Source organism: Poecilia reticulata, linkage group LG4 (genome assembly GCF_000633615.1).
Source record: "Poecilia reticulata strain Guanapo linkage group LG4, Guppy_female_1.0+MT, whole genome shotgun sequence".
Lineage (NCBI taxonomy): Eukaryota > Metazoa > Chordata > Actinopteri > Cyprinodontiformes > Poeciliidae > Poecilia > Poecilia reticulata.
In genome coordinates this window covers 26,255,089-26,273,606 of record NC_024334.1, presented here as the reverse complement: position 1 = coordinate 26,273,606, position 18,518 = coordinate 26,255,089, and the positions used below count along the sequence as shown (strand labels likewise).

Sequence of the window (18,518 nt, the reverse complement as noted above, 5' to 3'; positions counted from 1 at the left end):
AAAGGAACAAAAGTAATCCTGAATGAAAGAGCAGGCGTCACAAAGAGACTGAGACGCGACTGAAATGCAAACATAGCAGCTTCATAGTATTACATGGAAATGTCTTCATCATTGATAAAGCTTTACAGAACATCCTTCTGCTATGGGATGGTATGTAAAGGCATTTATCACAGTGAATCAAATTATAGCTCCATTATGAACTCTTGTTACTTAAACACTAAATAACACTAGATATGCAAAAAGCTCTGAAGTTTTTGAATAGAGAAGCAACAGAACTAATAATGGAAAATCTGACCTATTTGAGAGTTTTCTGCATGTCTGCTTAAGTTCAAAATTATGCTACCTAACACCTAACACTTAATCTAGATAAAAGTTCAGTCAAGCTGAGTTCCTTGGTCACATCAATGTAACTTTTATTCTGCAGTCCCGATATCATCATAGTCAAACAAAATGTATGCATTTTGAACTTTAACTCTACAATCTTCAGAATCATACCAAAGATGGTCACAATTAAATTATTTTCTTTTTTGGTAGACACTCTGAAACTGGTTCAGATTTCGTTAAAAATCCAACTGAAGCAATATTTATTAACCACTGTACAGAGTTATGAAATCGTCAGATCAGGACGCAGTGAGGATTAGTGTTTCACTGTCGACACACTCGTCTCACACTCCTCGATGAGGCCCCTCATATTGTAGGGCTGAAAATCAGAGTTCATGGAAAAACCCCTCAGGGTCGGAGTTCACGACATCTTCACTTCTTACGCAATTTCTTCTTCTGGCTCCTCTTCCCAGCTCGTTGTGCTGCTTTCTCTGCTATAATCTGCTGGTACTTCCTTTTATTCTTTCTGCGTCGAGAAAAGAAAACCTCATTTCATGTTTCTGTTTTTAAAAGTCTGAAACAATAAAAACTAGACAAATGGACATTTCTTGTGAAAATGAAGTGTGAATGCTGTAAGCAGAATGTTTTTGGAGAAAATCAGAAGGAGTGACAGAATGAGGGTCTGAATTGGAGTTTAAATTCATCTTTTAAATCAAATTATGACCAAATTAGGATCATTTCCTAATTCGGAATGAACCTAATTCATTCCGAATTAGTTATGAGACAGATAATCTGTGGGGAACAAAAGGTTGAGGTCCTTTGTATTCTCCCTGTGGTCCAGCTGCAATCTGTGGAAATACACCACTTGTTCAGAAACAACCAATAAGAGGCAGGAGGAGGGTCTAACGCTGTCAATCATACCAGTGGTCATGCCCTCCCTCTTGCTCTCTGTATGCCACAGCTGATTCCCTATACTACTCTGGAGCCCGGCTCTGATTGGTTGTTTCTGACCGGGAGCGGTGCATTTCTGTTGAACATGAGATGTTTTTTTTTACAACGGGTTTTCAAAAGTTTACTTTACCTCCTCAATAGAAGATTAGTTGTTTTTTTTTCTATAGGGTACATTGTCAAAACAAGAAAAAAGAAGTCAAATGTAACATTCCTTTCATGAGTTTAACTTACTGCCTGAATTCTGCATCATGCAGCAGCTCCTCCACCATGGTTCTCTTCCTCTCTTTCTTGGGAACACGGGAATGATGGAAATCAACTGGGCTGTCCATCACGGTGCCCACCTATCAGACATGTAGAATGAGAAAAAAATAAAATAAAAATCTTATCACCGCAGACTGTGACATCGTAGAACAGCTATTTGAAAGATTAATGAAAATCTGTGAATTTTTGTAAGGAATCAGACACCAGTAAACAATGACCTGGAAATATTTGGGGAAGCCATCTCTGTCGTTCTTCTTGTAGAACCTCTTGGGATCCAGGGAGCCTCTCATCTTCAGGACCTGAAGGTCTCCTTTCAACTCCTGGGTAACCTCTGGAGCTTTCATACCAAACCAACCGTCTCCCGTTGATTTCGCCCTCTCTGCCTGAAAAAAAAAAAAAGATCGGTACAAAACAAGCTTCATTGATGGAGAGCTAACCAGACTTCAAAAGTGCTTCAATTGTTCAAACTAAAGGTTAACTTTTTAAAACTTACTCTGTGTTTCAACTTTAAGGCTTGTTTAGATTCACTGTAGGGAGGCACTGCATCCTTCTTCTCAAAGTCCGGGACGATCACGCTCTTCTTCATCGCCTGTGGAGAAGCACAAAAACTGCCACCCTGAACACGTCTCTAAAAACAACTGAGTAAAATGGGACAAAGTCCAAAAACTTTGACAGAAACTATAAACATTAAATAAATATGACGTTTGTTATTCATTCTGCACCTCAGCTCACCTTCAGAGAAACGGAGTTAAGAAAAATCAATCGGTAATTTACCTCACCCAAGCTCCTCTTTTCCTTCAGATTTTGCAGCAACCTGGAGACGGGTTTTGAATTGCTGGAGACGGGTTTTGATTTGCTGCCATCGAAACTGATGTATAAACCCCCAAGCTCCTTCATCCTGATGCCAGGGTCAATACGGCTGGACATCTCTGTCCTGAAATGAATAGGCACAAAGAAAATTCCTCAGGAGGCGCAACCACGTCTCATTCCTCACCGCCGTACGGCTGGGATGTAACCAGGAGGCTCTGCAGTCCTTTACATGGCCAGTCAATTTAAGAAAATAATAAACTCCCCAAACATATAACCAAGTTGCTCTCTGAATGAAGCACATTTCACAGTGACAGGTAAGTGTTGCTACGATTCAGTAGAAATCTCTATAGCACAAACACTCCTGCAAGGATGAGTAGCAAAAAGTTTGCATTCCCTAAAACTTGGATAATTATACCTCTACATGCATTGGTAGCTGCTGGTCTGTTATCTACAGAGACCCGAGTGTCCAGGTATGAAACAACAGGGATATATTGCAACTTAGACGAAAAACAACACATTTCACTATCTTGGGAGTATAAAATGAGTTTAAAAGTGATAGAAACAAGTTAATATATTGCAAAAACTGATAGAAATAGTCCTTAAAATGTTTCCTCTGGCTTCAGTGGGTAAATAGACCTCTTAGTCATCATGAACATTCAAAGTGCTTTAAGCTAGAGCCACATTCACCCATTCAAATTCTCAAACATGCACACATTCAAACACCCTGCTGTATATTTGCACCCTGCTTAGCGTAGCTTTTCTTAAATTAAGATGGAGGTATACTGATCTTTCTCTCCACCTGCTCATTAAAGACTCCATCATTTGTACATTTTGAATTTCTAAAGCCTTTAAAAAGCTATTCCGCTTATTCTAAGTCATATTTTTCCATGTTGCTTTTTTTTTTTTGTGGTTGGATGCAAGTAAAATTAAAATCTATAATCTATAGAAGTCCCACCCCCTTCCTTCATTGAGTCTTGGGACGGCTTTGCATGTGTGTGACGCTGTGCAACACAGAAAACATCAAAAAAGATGAAGGTGATATTTTTCTTCTCTCTGCCTTCAAACTGGAATAATCTGTTTCACTTACAACTGAGAGCCTCTGCTGAAGAACAAGACTTTTGAATCCTCGTCGTCATCCTCGTTCCCCTCTTCATCTATGAACTCTTCATCTTCCGATTCAGCTGCGTTATCCACAGCTTCCTCTTCCTCTCTGAAGTACTGCTGGTCAGCATCTTGTCCGGGTCTAGTGTCGATCATAAACAGGCCCTCCACCGCGGACGTCGAGGCTGCCTCGGACATGCTGGAAGGCTCTCTTCGTCTCTCCTCTCTGCTCTCCGAATCGTCTTCATCAGACATCAGGTCCTCATCCTCGTCTTCGTCGCTGCTGTCTAGCAGGCTGATTGTTTTCGTTTTCTGGACGACAACGTCCTTCGATTTCTTCTCCGAGTCAGACTCTACCGTGGCCGTTACCTTCTGGCTCGCCGTCACCTGGACTTCTAGTTTTTCCTCCTCACTGGGCCTGGTTTCCTCCTCCAGAGGCTCGTCTGCCGGGGTGGGATGGATCCCTACAGCTTCTTGCTTCTCCTTACTCTCTGCCATGTCGGAGTCCATCTCACTTATTACTGGAGCAGACTGAAGATTCTGCTCTGGCTCTGATGGTGGTAACGTTTCCTGTATCATCTCCATCTCTGAGGCCTCTCCAGCTTTGCTTTCAGAGGACAGCTCCTCCTGCAGGTCTTTGGTGATCACTGCAGGCTCACTCTCGTCACACACTGACCCTGGGAGCTCCACATCTTCTGCTGGATCCGTTTTCTCCTTTTCTGCTTTCTCCTCATCAGCTCCGCTGGAAGTGAACTCCAAGCTTTCCTGTTCTCCAGATGTTTGGATCGTTTCTTCCTCTACCAGAGTGCGGTCGGCGTCCTCTACAATCACGGTGCTTTCCAACTTAGAATCATTCGACAAGCTCTCCTCTTCAGTTGCTTCTTCACTTTTTTCTAAAACCACACTGCTGGGCTGGGTGGACTCTCTGCTTTCTGCTAATGAATTTTCTTCCACCTCCTCGGATTCTGAATCCCCAGTGGATTTAGACCCAGCAGACTGGGTTCTGGTGCTCAGACTGTAGGTGGGCCCAGACTCAAACCCGTCAGATTCGCAATCTGATTTCTTATCTTCGTTCCCAGCCAAAGCTGTTTTCCCTCTTACTAGTTTGCTTCGTCGAGTCGTCCTGGTGGGGGACTCGGAGCTTTCGGACAGCTCGTCCAGGTGGATGGGAATTGGACGGAGTTGCCCCCTGAGCCTTCGTCCTGAGACGCTGGACGTGCCGCTCTCGGCCTCCGAGAGCTCAGAGTCTTCGATGTGTCGCCTTGCAGATGATTGTGTGTGAGCAGATTTCCTCTGACTTCTAGTAACTCTCTGAGATTCGGACTTGGCTTCCGGTACCGTTTCCTCTTTGCCATCTGCGGCTTTCGCCGAGCCAGACGTCTGAGCCGGCTCTCTTCTCGTGCTCCGTCTGCTGCCAAGTCCAGGTCTGGCTGCAGACACAGCAGACGAGCTCGACTCCACCTCGGACGTCTCATGGTCCCGATCCTTCCCACAGAGCGCTCTCGTCCTCGCTCTGGTCAGCGTTACTGGCGGCTCGGCGTCCGACACAGCAGAGCAGAGGGACTCCACGTCAGACATGTCCTCTTGGTGGTCGGAGCCCACGGGAGTGCAGGGCTGCTCTGGGCTGTGGAGTCTGGAGGCTCTGGTGCATCTCTTCCTGGTGGAGGTGGCATGAGTATCTAAGGATCCTCCTTTGTTGTTCTCCAGCTGGCTGGAGGTCTCTGTGAGGGTCTGCTGGCATTCCTCCTGCTGAGCCCTCCTGGTTCTTCGGGCGGTGGAGGGCGTGGCCTGTTGAGCACAAGAAAAACAGCTCATAGCAAACATGGTTTAAAGGTATATAGTAATACATTAAATTATCACTGAAAACTATGTCACTCTTATTTTACTAGGACTGGAACAGGCGATTATTTTTATAACCCATAATTTTGACGATTAATTGGGTAAAACAATTGGACGATTTTGCAGATTTCACCACTTAAACCTTTCTCTACACAATATTAAAAATACATTAATAGATGCAGAAAAACCAACAATTCAATTCCCTTTTCAAATAAGAAAATAAACACAACCAAGATTCCTTTAGTGAATTTGAACTCGGTGAAACTAAAACTACACCGCTTGAGGAGGAGTTTTGTGTAAATTATTGTAAATGCAAAATGTAGATAATTTTTCTTACAGTGTTGGTCAATTACTGTCTGAATAAGACCTTTTCAGCAAATGGTCTTTTATGTAAGACTACTTGATTACTGTATGAGCTGATGATTATTTCAACTATCGATTTATCACAATTCATCCGGTTAATCATTGCAGCCCTATATCTTACACATTGCACACAAATTCCAAAGAATCAGTTCTATTAATCTAAATGATTTTTAACAAATTAATCTTAAAATATAGTTTCTCATAAAATGAGACTCAGCAGAGAGAGAGAGAGTAAACCTCAAAACAAGCTTTCTATATCTTCTTTCTCACATATTGCAGACTTTTTCGAATTATTGCTTTCTAGACTTCTCTTGTGTTTTATTGATAAAAGCATAAAGGGAAAGTAGGAACGAAAGCAATAAGGTAAGACGGGTGCAAGAAAAGGAAGGTAAAAATACATAAGATGGAGGATATGAGAAAGGAACATTATTAATTTACTAATTAGAGTCAAATTCAAACATTAAGCTGAAAGAAAAATATGAACAAACTGACTTTGATTTTAAACAAACATTCAACACCAACACTTTCGCTCTCAATAAATGTGTCCATCAGGGTTGGCAAAACAAATTTGTACGTTTCTTTGTAAAGTTTTTTTTTTCCTACTATTGCAGAAGATCCGCATTTTGCACGTGTAATTATAGCTGGGTGAGGGGCATCTGTGTTCCAAACTGGGGGGAAAATAGTAGACAATTAGAAGAACAGCTTTCAGTATTTTCCGAGACAAACTCTTCACGTGAATCTTCCACCTGAATGGGTTTTACAACCTGGTCTGTTTGGTTCACACAGCGTGTTTTGTTTCCAGCAGCTTCTGTTATAAAAATGTTTGTAAACTCAGGCAGATCGCCTCCTATCTGTCCACGTGAAGCTTCGGCGGAACCACACACGCGAGAACACCAACAGCCACGTGGCTGCTTTAAATCGCCACCGTTCAAACATCCACATCAAACTGGGCCTCTACCAGTTCCCAGCTTCAAATACACATATCTGCTGTACGTACCTGGACAACTGGCTGCTTTTCCTCCGCTCTTTTAGGGGGAGAGTTCGCGTATGCTCCTCTTCTGGTGGCCACCATCTTGGACGCAATATTCTACTTTCACTTCCGGTCCGAGCCAGACCTGAGTAATCGATGCGCGGAGAAAACCAACAGTCCTAGTAGACGAACACATCGGTTTTTGTATTCCTATTGTTGTCGACCTCCGATTTATTTTTGGAAAATCTAGCTTTTTAATTTTCAAACTCTTGATGTCTTGTAAATTCACTTAATGATAATCAAAGTAAATTGTTTATTATTCGGTTAAAGTCTGAATATGTATGTGTTTCTGTCAGTAACACAATGACAAGTTAAAAGAAATATATTGGAAAAAATGAGGCATGAACACCAACTTATTTTCGGAGTTCCCAGGTCTAGATAATTAGGACACAAGACATACCAGTAAGGATGGAAGGAAAGGCAGAAAAGAAGTGACCACCACAATGGAAAATCTTAAGACAGATGGACTGAAGAATCAAAAGGACAAAACTAGGAAAATAAATTAGTAAAGATGGAGAATAAGGACAAAATGGAGAAATGTTGCTCCTGAAGAAAAGAAAAAGGGTGACAAAAATCAAGAGAACAAGAAGTAAAAATGACAGAAACAAACGTAAAAAAGAGGGGAAAGCAAAAACATGGAAAGACTGAGAAAATTACAGAAGCAGGAAAATATGAACAGAGAAAAAGAAGGCTGGACACATATGTAAACGCAAAAACCAAAGGAAAGTAAAGAGACAAAGGTTTCCAGGAATGGAGGAAATTAAGGTTAACAGGAAGGACAGACCACACTGTAGGAGCTCTAGGAGCAGCGTTAATGTTTTAACACACCTTTAAATAATTCATTATACAACTTATTGTCAGAAACCAAGTTAGTGTAAAACAAGTTGTTAAACAAGCTGATTAGGATAAATTTAAATATATCGCTTTATAATTACATCCATCCATTCATCCATTTTCTTCCGCTTATCCGGGGTCGGGTCGCGGGGGCAGCAGCTTCAGAAGGGAGGCCCAGACTTCCGGATGACCGAGCTTCTCACCCTATCTCTAAGGGAGAGCCCAGCCACCCTGCGGAGGAAACCCATTTCGGCCGCTTGTACCCGTGATCTCGTTCTTTCGGTCATGACCCAAAGCTCATGACCATAGATGAGGGTGGGAACGTAGATCGACCGGTAAATCGAGAGCTTCGCTTTTTGGCTCAGCTCTCTCTTCACCACGACGGACCGGTACAGCGCCCGCTTCACAGTAGACCCAATCCGCCCCAATCCGCCTGTCGATCTCCCGTTCCCTTCTTCCCTCATTCGTGAACAAGATCCCCCAGATACTTAAACTCCTCCACTTGAGGCAGGACGACCCCCCTGACCCGGAGAAGGCACTCTACCCTTTTCCGGCTCAAGACCATGGCCTCGGATTTGGAGGCACCGAGCCTCATCCCGGCCGCTTCACACTCGGCTGCGAACCGCTCCAGTGAGAGCTGCAGATCACGTTCCGATGAAGCCAACAGGACCACATCATCCGCAAAAAGCAGAGATGCGATCCTAAGGCCACCAAAACGGATCCCCTCAACACCTCGGCTGCGCCTAGAAATTCTGTCCATAAAAGTAATGAACAGAATCGGTGACAAAGGGCAGCCTTGGCGGAGTCCAACTCTCACCGGAAACGAGCCCGACTTACTGCCGGCAATGCGGACCAAACTCTGACACCGGTCATACAGGGACCTGACAGCCCGTATCAAAGGGCCCGGTACCCCATACTCCCGGAGTACCCCCCACAGGGCCCCCCGAGGGACACGGTCGAACGCCTTCTCCAAGTCCACAAAACAGACTGGTTGGGCGAACTCCCATGCACCCTCCAGGACCCCGCTGAGGGTGTAGAGCTGGTCCAGTGTTCCACGACCAGGACGAAAACCACACTGCTCTTCCTGAATCCGAGGTTCGACTATCCGACGGACCCTCCTCTCCAGGACCCCTGAATAGACCTTACCAGGGAGGCTTAAGAGTGTGATCCCCCTGTAATTGGAGCACACCCTCCGGTCCCCCTTTTTAAACAGGGGGACCACCACCCCAGTCTGCCAGTCCAGGGGAACTGCCCCCGATGTCCATGCGATATTGCAGAGTCGCGTTAGCCAACACAACCCCGCAACATCCAGAGCCTTAAGGAACTCCGGGCGGATCTCATCCACCCCCGGGGCCCTGCCACCGAGGAGCTTTTTGACCACCTCGGTGACCTCGTCCCCAGAGATTGGAGAGCCCAGCCCAGAGTCCCCATGCTCAGCTTCCTCAACAGAAGGCATGTTGGTGGGATTGAGGAGGTCTTCGAAGTATTCCGCCCACCGGCCCACAACGTCCCGAGTTGAGGTCAGCAGCGCACCATCCCCACTATAAACAGCGTTGGTGCTGCACTGCTTCCCCCTCCTGAGACGCCGGATGGTGGACCAGAATCGCCTCGAAGCCGTACGGAATTACATTTATTTAATTATAAATTACATTTATAATTACACTTTATACAGATTTATCAAAACATCCTCACTTCAAGACCGGTGAGTCAAAAAACACACTTTCATCACTTTAATAAAGCCAATTCATAATATACAGATAAAACATTTTAAATATGTTGATAAAACCGAATTTACAGTCATGAACCTCGTCTAAGAACAGTTGTATTTAATAAAATAAAAACAGATTGTCCACATCTTCTGTGTGTGGAGTCTCCAGTGCTGTAATCACAACATGTAAAGGACACAAGCCTGCTAGTTAATCTCATATTGCTTCACTTTGCCTCGGATTAGTTTTCTGTGTACGAGCTGATTGAACATATTATAGCTACAAAAAGCATGATAAATTATACATTTCTACATACATAGCTGCATATTTACCCAAAAATCCAACCATAAAATAAACTCAACCACCGCATTTGGGTTTTCAATCTGTGCACCGTTTCCAAAATAATGGAATGATAATTGTCTAATCAAAAAAAATATATATATAATCGTTTTCCAAACCTGCTAAACTGAATTAGATGCGTTCAAAACTAGAGAATAAATTTTATTTTATTTTTTTACAGTTCCAATAACATTTTTACTCCCCAATATTCAAAGCTGCATTCCTACAGAATAAGTGGAAAGCAGGTAAGTCTGAGAACAGAAGGGGGCAGTAGAGAGGCACTTTACATCAAGACACAATTAAACAACCTCCATGTTCAACCAAGGTTTAGCCACCAACAGTTTCCATTAATAAAACATCATTTACTGTGTTTCTGAGCGGCTGTTAGTGCAATGCTGCTGCTGGTGGTGACGATTAAAGACATTTTGCTTTAACACTCGGTGACCGAGTGTTTTGTGATACTGGTAACCACCAAGTGCTTCTGTTTAAGTTGGAAACGAGGAAGATGCGACTTTATCAGGGAGATAAATTACTTTAATTACTTCATGACTAGCAGCGTCCATTAATCGGAGCTGGAACTTTCTGTGTGAGAATGACAGCTGAGGAAAATGGCTTCATCCGTGCGTTTTCCTTCCCCTCTCTCTCTCCCCGTTTGAGTGCTAGGGGCTCGCCCTCCTCGCGCTGACCAGGTAACCCTTGGATTTGATGATGCCGCGGCTCTTGACAATGACGGAGTAGCGGAGGACCCACTCCAGCCTCCAGTCGGTGGCGCTCAGGCCCGGCGCTCCTTCCTGCATCGCCTCCTGGAATGTGGCTGTTGACATCAGTTCTACGAGAAAAACGACATATTAGGCTGCCTGCAAATCACAAAGATGAAAGAAAACACTACTTGCTTCTAGGGAAGCTTGTTTTATGGATGTCAACTTAAAACTGTTTTTCAGTTCTGGTGAGAAGAGAGCATCGACACATACATGCACTTTCAGAACTGTTGGGTTTTAACCAACTATTGACATCGGTTTTCAAGCAAAATGTCTTTAAATATTCACTTTCCCATGACCAAAAGAACAATAAAGGAAATTTATTAAATTGCCTAAAGTACAATATTAAGACAACATGGCTTCTGGGGACAGATTCCTTTTAAACATGCCTGTTGCCTTCTGGCATCAGGTGATTTAGAGTTTTATAACAATGTAATAACAGTCAGTTATGCACCACTGAAAAACAATGCCTCCAGTTAGTTATTCAAGAAATTTTTTTTTGACAAATCGTTTAAATAAAACAAGAATGAGTGTACAGATTTAAACACAGCTAAATATAATTTCAGCTGTAGTAGGGGAAAATTGGTTTATGCCAAAAGACACGAGTCCTAAAATTAAAAGAAATTTTAAGATCTTGCAGAAATTGTGTTTTACACAAGAAGTTAAATGATGCATTCTGAAAGCTTCAATATGATTGGTCAGGATAGAAAAGACGCAATTAGTCATCTAAGGGATGTTTATCACACATGAAAGTGAAAATGACTGAATGTTTGCAACAGATTGTTTCAAAGGGTTTGAATGGGTGTCAATGAAAGTATAAAGTGAATAAAAATGTAGTTTGTGAATTTCAGGTGCTCAGATATTGGTGCGTAACACTGGACTCTGTTCTCTAATTGGCAAAGTTATATAGAAAGAAGGTTAAAATTGGAATGCATGTTTCATTATTATTAGAAACATGCATTTATTTATCTATTCGAGATGGTTACATTTATGCGTTTGCTCTACTACATAGTGAAGGTTAACTAGTGTAGCTCGTTTTTCCCCAACCTGTCCTGCATTTTTGGAATAGTTTGTTGTAATTTATGATCTACCTCATTATTTTATGTTCCTTGTGTGACTGAACTTCTGTTGTGAGTTCAGTGCCCGACTGAAGGGGAAAAAAACAAAACCAGGTTTCACCTTTGGGGTCGTTGTGTGTGAGCAGCTGGATGTCAAACTCTTTGGCGAAGGCGGTCAGATCAGGCGGCATCACGCAGCAGGAGGCCAGGTTCACCTGATTACTGCTGGGCTTCACCTGGTTCAGGACAGGAAATAAAAAGATGGGGTTGCAACATGTTTAGTTTCAGAAACCAATTTATTTTCAAGACTCAAATTGCTAAGAAATTTCACAATTTTATTTTTAAATCTGAAATTTGACTAGCAGGAGCTTCCAACATAGTCAAGGTTGAAATATGCAAGCCACAAACATCGATAAACTACAGACTATAAAACAGAATTAAATAAGATCAAACACTTCCAAAAGGGAAGAAAAAAAAAAGTTTGCACTTTAAACATGATTTACTTTCGTCATTACTTGTTCAATCATTTGAATAATCTCTCTAAACAGTAAAAGTTTAATGATCATAGCTTAGAGTCTTTAACTCCAAACATAAAAGATTTATGAAATTAATCTTTTATGTACAAACAGTGTGTGCTCGTAAAATTTATTGTTACGTCTCTTTCCAGATGAAAAGTTCAGATGAATCTGACTGGAAATATTCACTGCCTCACAGAAACATGTCTACACTTATTGGACCTGGCGTCCATGTTGGGAAACTGTCAGCAATGTGAAAATTATTGCTGGCCAGATCCGGTTCACCTGTAATTGGAGGTCTGAGCTGCTCACATATCGCTAAAGGCTTCATCAAGGGATGTTCATGCTAATCGGAGGCTTTTCTGTTCCATCCAGGTACCATAAATGTTTGCTATGTGCAAAGGCTTTTATCCAACACTGTGGTGATGTAGCCTGGCAAGATTTAGTCAAACATTGTGGTTGGCAGCAGAACTAAAAGCTGACTCAATGTACATGAATCATAACATTGATGATTTTCCACATAAAGTCTAAACAGTTGCAGAGTCTGTGGTTTCACATGCCTCATTTAAAAGCATCCTCCACTCAAGTTCCTCTTCTTTCCTCGAGAATACATCACATTTGACCGTGTAGCCTGAAGAATCGCACATGCTGAAGTGGTTTATATGTATTTGCTTATGTAAAAAGTGTTTGTGCGCCTGGCAGTTTATTCCGGATGCCTCAGAGTTGCCCTGTGGTGGACTGGTGAGCTGGAGATTGCGTTAAAGAAAACAACTCCTGCAGAATTAAGTGGATGTAGATGTTGAACATGCATTTTTCAGCTCCACATTGATTGGGGAGTAATGTGCTTGGATCTATGCATGCTTAAAGTTTCCCAGTGGTTTTCTTTTGTGCATGCAGTTTTCTTTTTTGGCTCAGCAGTTAAAAGTCTGGAAATACAAATGTTTCCCATTTTTTCAGGCAAGTGACGGGGAAATACTTCAATAAAATGGTAAACTTTTCTAGATTAAACAAACACTTATCAAAGTCCAACTATTTCCATTCGAGTTGCTTAGATTTGGTATTTTAAATTCCTTCTCGTCTCGTCTAAATGATCCAACATTTGTTCTCAAACCAAGAGATAATTCTGCCTGTTGGGCGTTTTTGGGACAGGATCAAGAGAAGGAAAATTAACAGCAAGGTGTGAACGCTTTCAGGGTTTCCTTTGTGGATTTAGGTGGAGTGTCTCTGTCCTTCTTTCAGTTTTTACCATTTCTTTCAATCTCTAACCATCATGCACTTCCACACCAAGTTCAGACTTGTCTAATCAGGGGGAGTAATTCTCCTCAAACAGCCCAACCAGGACAAAACCATTTATTTGGTGATGACTGAATTGTTGCATTTCAGGTGCAGGACATGAAGCACTTGCCATGATTTACTGGTATTGTTGCAGTAGGAGAGTTACTCCTGCTGCTACAGACATCAAAATTAAATTCTGTGTTTAAAAAAAATGCAGATATCTTAGCCCGAGACATTTTCTGCATCCTTCTGACTTATTACCACTTTCACAGCTCAGAGACAACAGATTCTCAGCTACCTGGGCCCAGTTGTAGAGCTGCTCCAGCAGCTCTTTGTCCAGGTCAGACGTGCCGATGGCGGCGATCTTCTGCTTCCTCACCAGAGACTCTAGCTCCTCCCACGCCGGCTGCAGGTGAGCCAGACTCTGGCCGTCACCCTCCAAAGGCCCAGGGGGCGCTATGATGACAGAGTCGAGCTGGGAAACTGCCAACGTCTGGCAAGCTGAAGGCAAGAAAAAGAAAACATATTTATAAAAAAAAAAAAAAAAGGCTGTGGCATCATTAATCTCTTACTGAAGCGGTACGAAGCTCACCCGTCTCCACGGCATCCCTGATAGCCGTCTGACCCGACTCACAGAGGAAAAGCTTCGCTGCAAAAAAAACAAACATCAATCAGCAGGTCGTCCTCGATCAACTGCAGCCATTTCATCTACGGAGCTCAAATTTGTGCCACAGATATTTTTAAGTTTCATTTACATAACTATGCTTCATGCATGAAATCTTTATGAAATTGACAGCAATGATTCCTGACTGGTGATTTATTAGCATTTGGTAAAAAAAAAAAAAAAAGTGGAAAAATTGACATCTTTAGGGGGGAAAACCCCGAATTTAAATGCTAATCTGAAACAGTCCGATTACTCCAATACTTCTGTTTTGACAGCGGCTGCAAAGCAGCACTGACCTGAAATCTTCACTTCCTCCCTTTCTTCAGGTGTGATGGCATCTGTCGCCTCAGGAATGGAGCAGTCCAGTGTGTCTGGAAAACCCTGTTCAACAGGAAATGTCTTATCAAAAACTCCATGTAAAAATGTTTAAGTTGTTACTCATACAAAGTATTCAAAAGGTTCACAAAAACTCCCTACATGGGGAGTAAAAAATTTATACATACATTTTCTCTTCCTACTAGACTGGAAATCTTATTCTCCAACTAAATTAAAATCTAAAACTTTAATTATATTCACAAACAAAAGCATCTGGCTATAATATTGTTAAAATATTAAGTTAAAAAAACATTGTTTTTTTCTGCACCACAGTGAAGCAAAAAGCTAGAACATCGAATTCAATATTCAGTTATTAAGAAATATTGACATCCGTTTGTGGAATTTTATTCATCTCTGAAAAGATATTTATTTGCGATCAAGTAACAAAGACATTACATGTTTTAAACATCGAAAACAAAGACAAACAAATGTGTTTTAATGTACCTTGTTCCCCAACAGCTAGTTGGCTAAAATAGCCCTAGTGGGACATGACTAACCCTCAGTTGTGCCATTCTCAACATTTCCCTACAGGAAAAGAGTCATGCGAGTTTTCCCAGGGTATAAGACCCCTCACCTCACCGTCCAGACCTCCCCATCTCTGGCAGAGTCTGCTGGGTGAGATGATAAAAGTTGAGATAGATAAGCTGAGATCAGCTAAACAAGCAGAGCAGGAGCAAGTTCAGCAGGGCTCATACTCTGCAGTCAAATGCATCTGGTTTTATTCTTCTCTGAATACATTCGATTAACAGAATCGCTATACAGTAAAAGTAGCACCGTTTGATGAGAGCCTCCAGACCTCCTGTGATAAAAGATTTCCACCCTCGCCTCTTCCCTTCACCCAGCAGACAGATGCCATGTTTGGAAAGGCGCCTTTGGCGGGCAGCGCGGCATGAACATCCACTGTGACAGCTTCTGTTCAGAGAGCCCGCAGGCTTCCTTTGACGGCCATCGCTGCTGTTATTTTACTTTAACAAACACTGCTAGCCAAATAGCCGAGGCAGCACATCGTTCACATGCAGTTCATGTGATCCATAACGCAATCAATGCAAACAGTTATTTCTAAACAAACACACAAAAAGAAAGAAAAAAGCCGCCTACTCACCGTGCTTGTGGGTTTAGCCGTCGACAACCAGTCACTCAGCGTGGCTTGGATGCAGTCTCGAAGCTAAATAAAATTAAACAGAGTTGAAGTTTAAACAGCACTCGGAAAAATATGTGAATCTATTTACAAAGAGAAAACACGTGTAGGATACTCGGACGTCACTGATGTAGTGCAGAAAATGCGTCAGAAAAGTGAAACAACAATGCTCTTAACGATCAAAATATTGACATCAACCTGCTTTAATAGAAATTACAACATAATTATAAAATGGCAAAACAAAACAATTGTTTCTGTTCAATAAATAATTTAGTGTTACTAAATTTGACTTTTTGTGACCATGTATTAAAAAACAAAAAGTGCCATCTTATTATTTTGAGAACCACATTCCAACCTTTGCCCTTGATGGTGGTTATTATAAGCCTGGAGAATAACTTATCCCTAAGGTGCGACGGGGACTGTACCTGCTGTGTCATGCTTTGGGGGATAAACTTCAAACAGTAGGACAATGAAGGGAGCTGGAGAAACTTCAGCCAAGCCCTCTTTGTAAACAGCCATTACATAAAACCTCAAACCCGTCAGGAATGGCTTTACCCGATTAATATAAGGCAATGATGACATCATAAATGGATCGCTTGCAAAAGGTTAAACATGTAGCTACTAGTCTCAGCTCATCTTATCATACAATGTAAAATTAAATGTCAAGAAGCCTTTATGAAAAAAATAAAACAAAAGAGTAGCATCAAAAAAAGTGTATTTCTTATACTGATGCTCATGAGAAATAAGCATCTGTATGCTTATTTCTGGAGGAAGAGTGTACAGGCACAGAATCCTGTACATTCTACTTGGATTCACAGAATCCAAGTAGTGATGATTTAGCGCATCATTTGATGCATGCGTGTTAAACCAGGGAGAGAACTAAAACATGTCGGCCCTCGAGGACCGACTTTGGGCACATTTAGAATATCACATAAAACCATTAAAAATATGTTTTTAAAACTCAGAAATGTTACATTATGGACAAAAAAAATGAGAATCTCTGCTGACTTGTCAGCTGACCACAGCCTGGTGCATTCAAGAGGTTTGAGAGAAATTCACAGCGAATCCACTATTGCAAGTGGATTTACAGCTTCAAAAGCTGTGTCACACACACGTATCCAGGAAATGGGCTGCCACTGACTGCTGATGCTAAGCTACTCCTGAATGAGAAGATGTGCTACCCACGCTGGCCAGGCGAAGGAGGAAAAAGAACATGGTTTCTCAGGGGTCCAAATTTCTCTCTTCAGAAGAAAGGACATTTTACGTTTCATTTAAAACAGAAGTCAAGGTCTCAGAGTCTGGAGGAAGAGTGTACAGGCACAGAATCCAAGTAGTGATGATTTAGGGAGTTGTGTTCTGTGCAGGTTCTCACACTCAGCAACAGTAAAGCAGCTGAGGTGGCTCTTCACTGTGACCCTATAAAAGTTGACCATCAGTCTGCGTGGGTGCTGTGCCTTCATCAGATTTCTGTAAGATAAAGTTGTTGTTGTTTTTCTGCAAGAAAAATTCTCTCTCAGTCACATGCTCTACTTCGTTTCTGTGGGTTTCCTTGTTGTCACGTGTGATTAGACTTACCACTGATGTGTCAGCAAATTATACAATGAAGTTTAATTATTCTCTGAATAATGCAAAGCTGACAGTGCTCAGCACACAGCCTTGAGGAATTCCTGTATTTCCAATAAGAGTAAAGATGGCTTGCTTGGCACCTGGATAAAATATTTAGAAACTTATTACTTTGCCGTCTTGACAGGATTCTTTCATCATATTGGATGAGTTATTGGATAACAGAAACTCTTGCTCCTAGCTTGTTGGCCTCACTTGTAAAAACATTTGTGCCAGATAACCATTTATTTTCAGGTGAAATAAGTCACCATAAGTCACCTGCTTGGTCTGTGTAGCTCAGGGGAGTCAAACTCCAGTCCTCAAGGGCCGCCGTCCTGCAGTTTTTAGATGTGTCACAGATCCAAAACACCGGGATTAAATGGTTCAATTACCTTCTCATTGTATAGATAAGTTATCCAGAGCCTTGCTAATGACCTAATTATTCTATTCAGGTGTGGTGCAGCTGAGGCGCATCGAAAAGTTACAGGTCAGTAGCCCTCCAGGACTGGAGTTTGACACCTGTGGTGTAGCTCTACAGTCAAAGTGTGCCTGCAACAATCATTGATCAGATGCTGCAGTCTGTAAACTATTCACTTCAACTTGAGCCATAAACATTCTGATAAAATGTTTCATTCACGACCTGAACCTCTAGAGTTGTACTGAAACAGCTACAAATAGTGCCATTGTTTACCTTAAACCGGCTTCATTCAGTCTGAAACAGCAGTTTAAATATTTAGTAGCCTAGCCTAACTTAAGCTAAGCTAACAGGCTAAGTAATGACTTAGCAAGTTTCTCTGCGGTTCTTCCCTTACCTCCTCGCTGGGAGAACCGGGACACTTCTTCTTCAGCCGGCTGCGGTTCACTAAATTCCCTGTGTGGAGTCGGAGGGTCTTGCCGTGGTTCAGCAGCTCCTTCCCCTCATCGTTAGTGTTGGTGTTTTGAAGATCCATGTGGCTTTCGGTTGCTAAGATAATGAGTTGCTAAACAGTGTTTTTGCTGCTTCGAAACGCGACAAAGCGGTTTCACCGAATGACTGACTGCGACTCGGATATAAAGACAAAAGGTCCTCCTGCTGCTGCCAAACTGTTGTGTTCAGGATGACTTGCATTCAGTCAGTCACTCACCTGCTGCTGTAGAGCGACATCAGTGGCTGTTTTAAAGCTTAGCCGGTCGGTCACGCCCACACGGAGGAATCCGTCAAACTCCTCAGACAAGTATTACAAGGACTGCGCTGCGGCTGTTAAACCACTAGATGGGGCTGTTGTGTTTGTATTCACTTGACAACGTCACAGTGTTAATGGAGCTAAGGTGAATGTCTCCTGAATTTGATCGAAACAATTGCATTTTTATGGTTATTAACGTACAGACATTTTTTTTGCTTCTTTTAAAAGAACTGTGTATCGATTAAGTTTTTATGTGCTTAAATGTCTTAAGACAAATGTTGATATTATGCTAATTCCTGCATATTTTCATTATGGTAATATTGATACAAATAAAATACATTTAATTTAATTTAATTTGGTTTGGTTTGATTTGAAGTTGGCACCTCTGCTTGTTACTGGGAGTAGGGTGACTAGA

The 18,518-nt window shown here is 42.0% G+C and overlaps 2 protein-coding genes across 2 annotated transcripts; both read right to left on the bottom strand.

The window, feature by feature from the left end:
- Positions 1 to 388: 388 nt before the first annotated feature.
- dnttip2 (deoxynucleotidyltransferase, terminal, interacting protein 2) lies at positions 389 to 6,789 on the bottom strand. Its single transcript, XM_008406900.2, has 7 exons — positions 6,644 to 6,789; positions 3,431 to 5,232; positions 2,308 to 2,467; positions 2,027 to 2,122; positions 1,752 to 1,916; positions 1,504 to 1,613; positions 389 to 847 (listed from the first exon to the last, which is right to left on the bottom strand). Exons 1-7 carry the CDS (start codon positions 6,716 to 6,718, stop codon positions 754 to 756), a joined length of 2,502 nt encoding a protein of 833 aa, XP_008405122.1. The 5' UTR covers positions 6,719 to 6,789; the 3' UTR covers positions 389 to 753.
- A 2,435-nt stretch (positions 6,790 to 9,224) lies between these two features.
- gclm (glutamate-cysteine ligase, modifier subunit) lies at positions 9,225 to 18,180 on the bottom strand. Its single transcript, XM_008406901.2, has 7 exons — positions 17,753 to 18,180; positions 15,303 to 15,365; positions 14,122 to 14,206; positions 13,754 to 13,810; positions 13,460 to 13,662; positions 11,493 to 11,607; positions 9,225 to 10,384 (listed from the first exon to the last, which is right to left on the bottom strand). The coding sequence occupies exons 1-7, from the start codon at positions 17,888 to 17,890 to the stop codon at positions 10,215 to 10,217; spliced, it is 831 nt and encodes a 276-aa protein (XP_008405123.1). The 5' UTR covers positions 17,891 to 18,180; the 3' UTR covers positions 9,225 to 10,214.
- Positions 18,181 to 18,518: the final 338 nt, after the last annotated feature.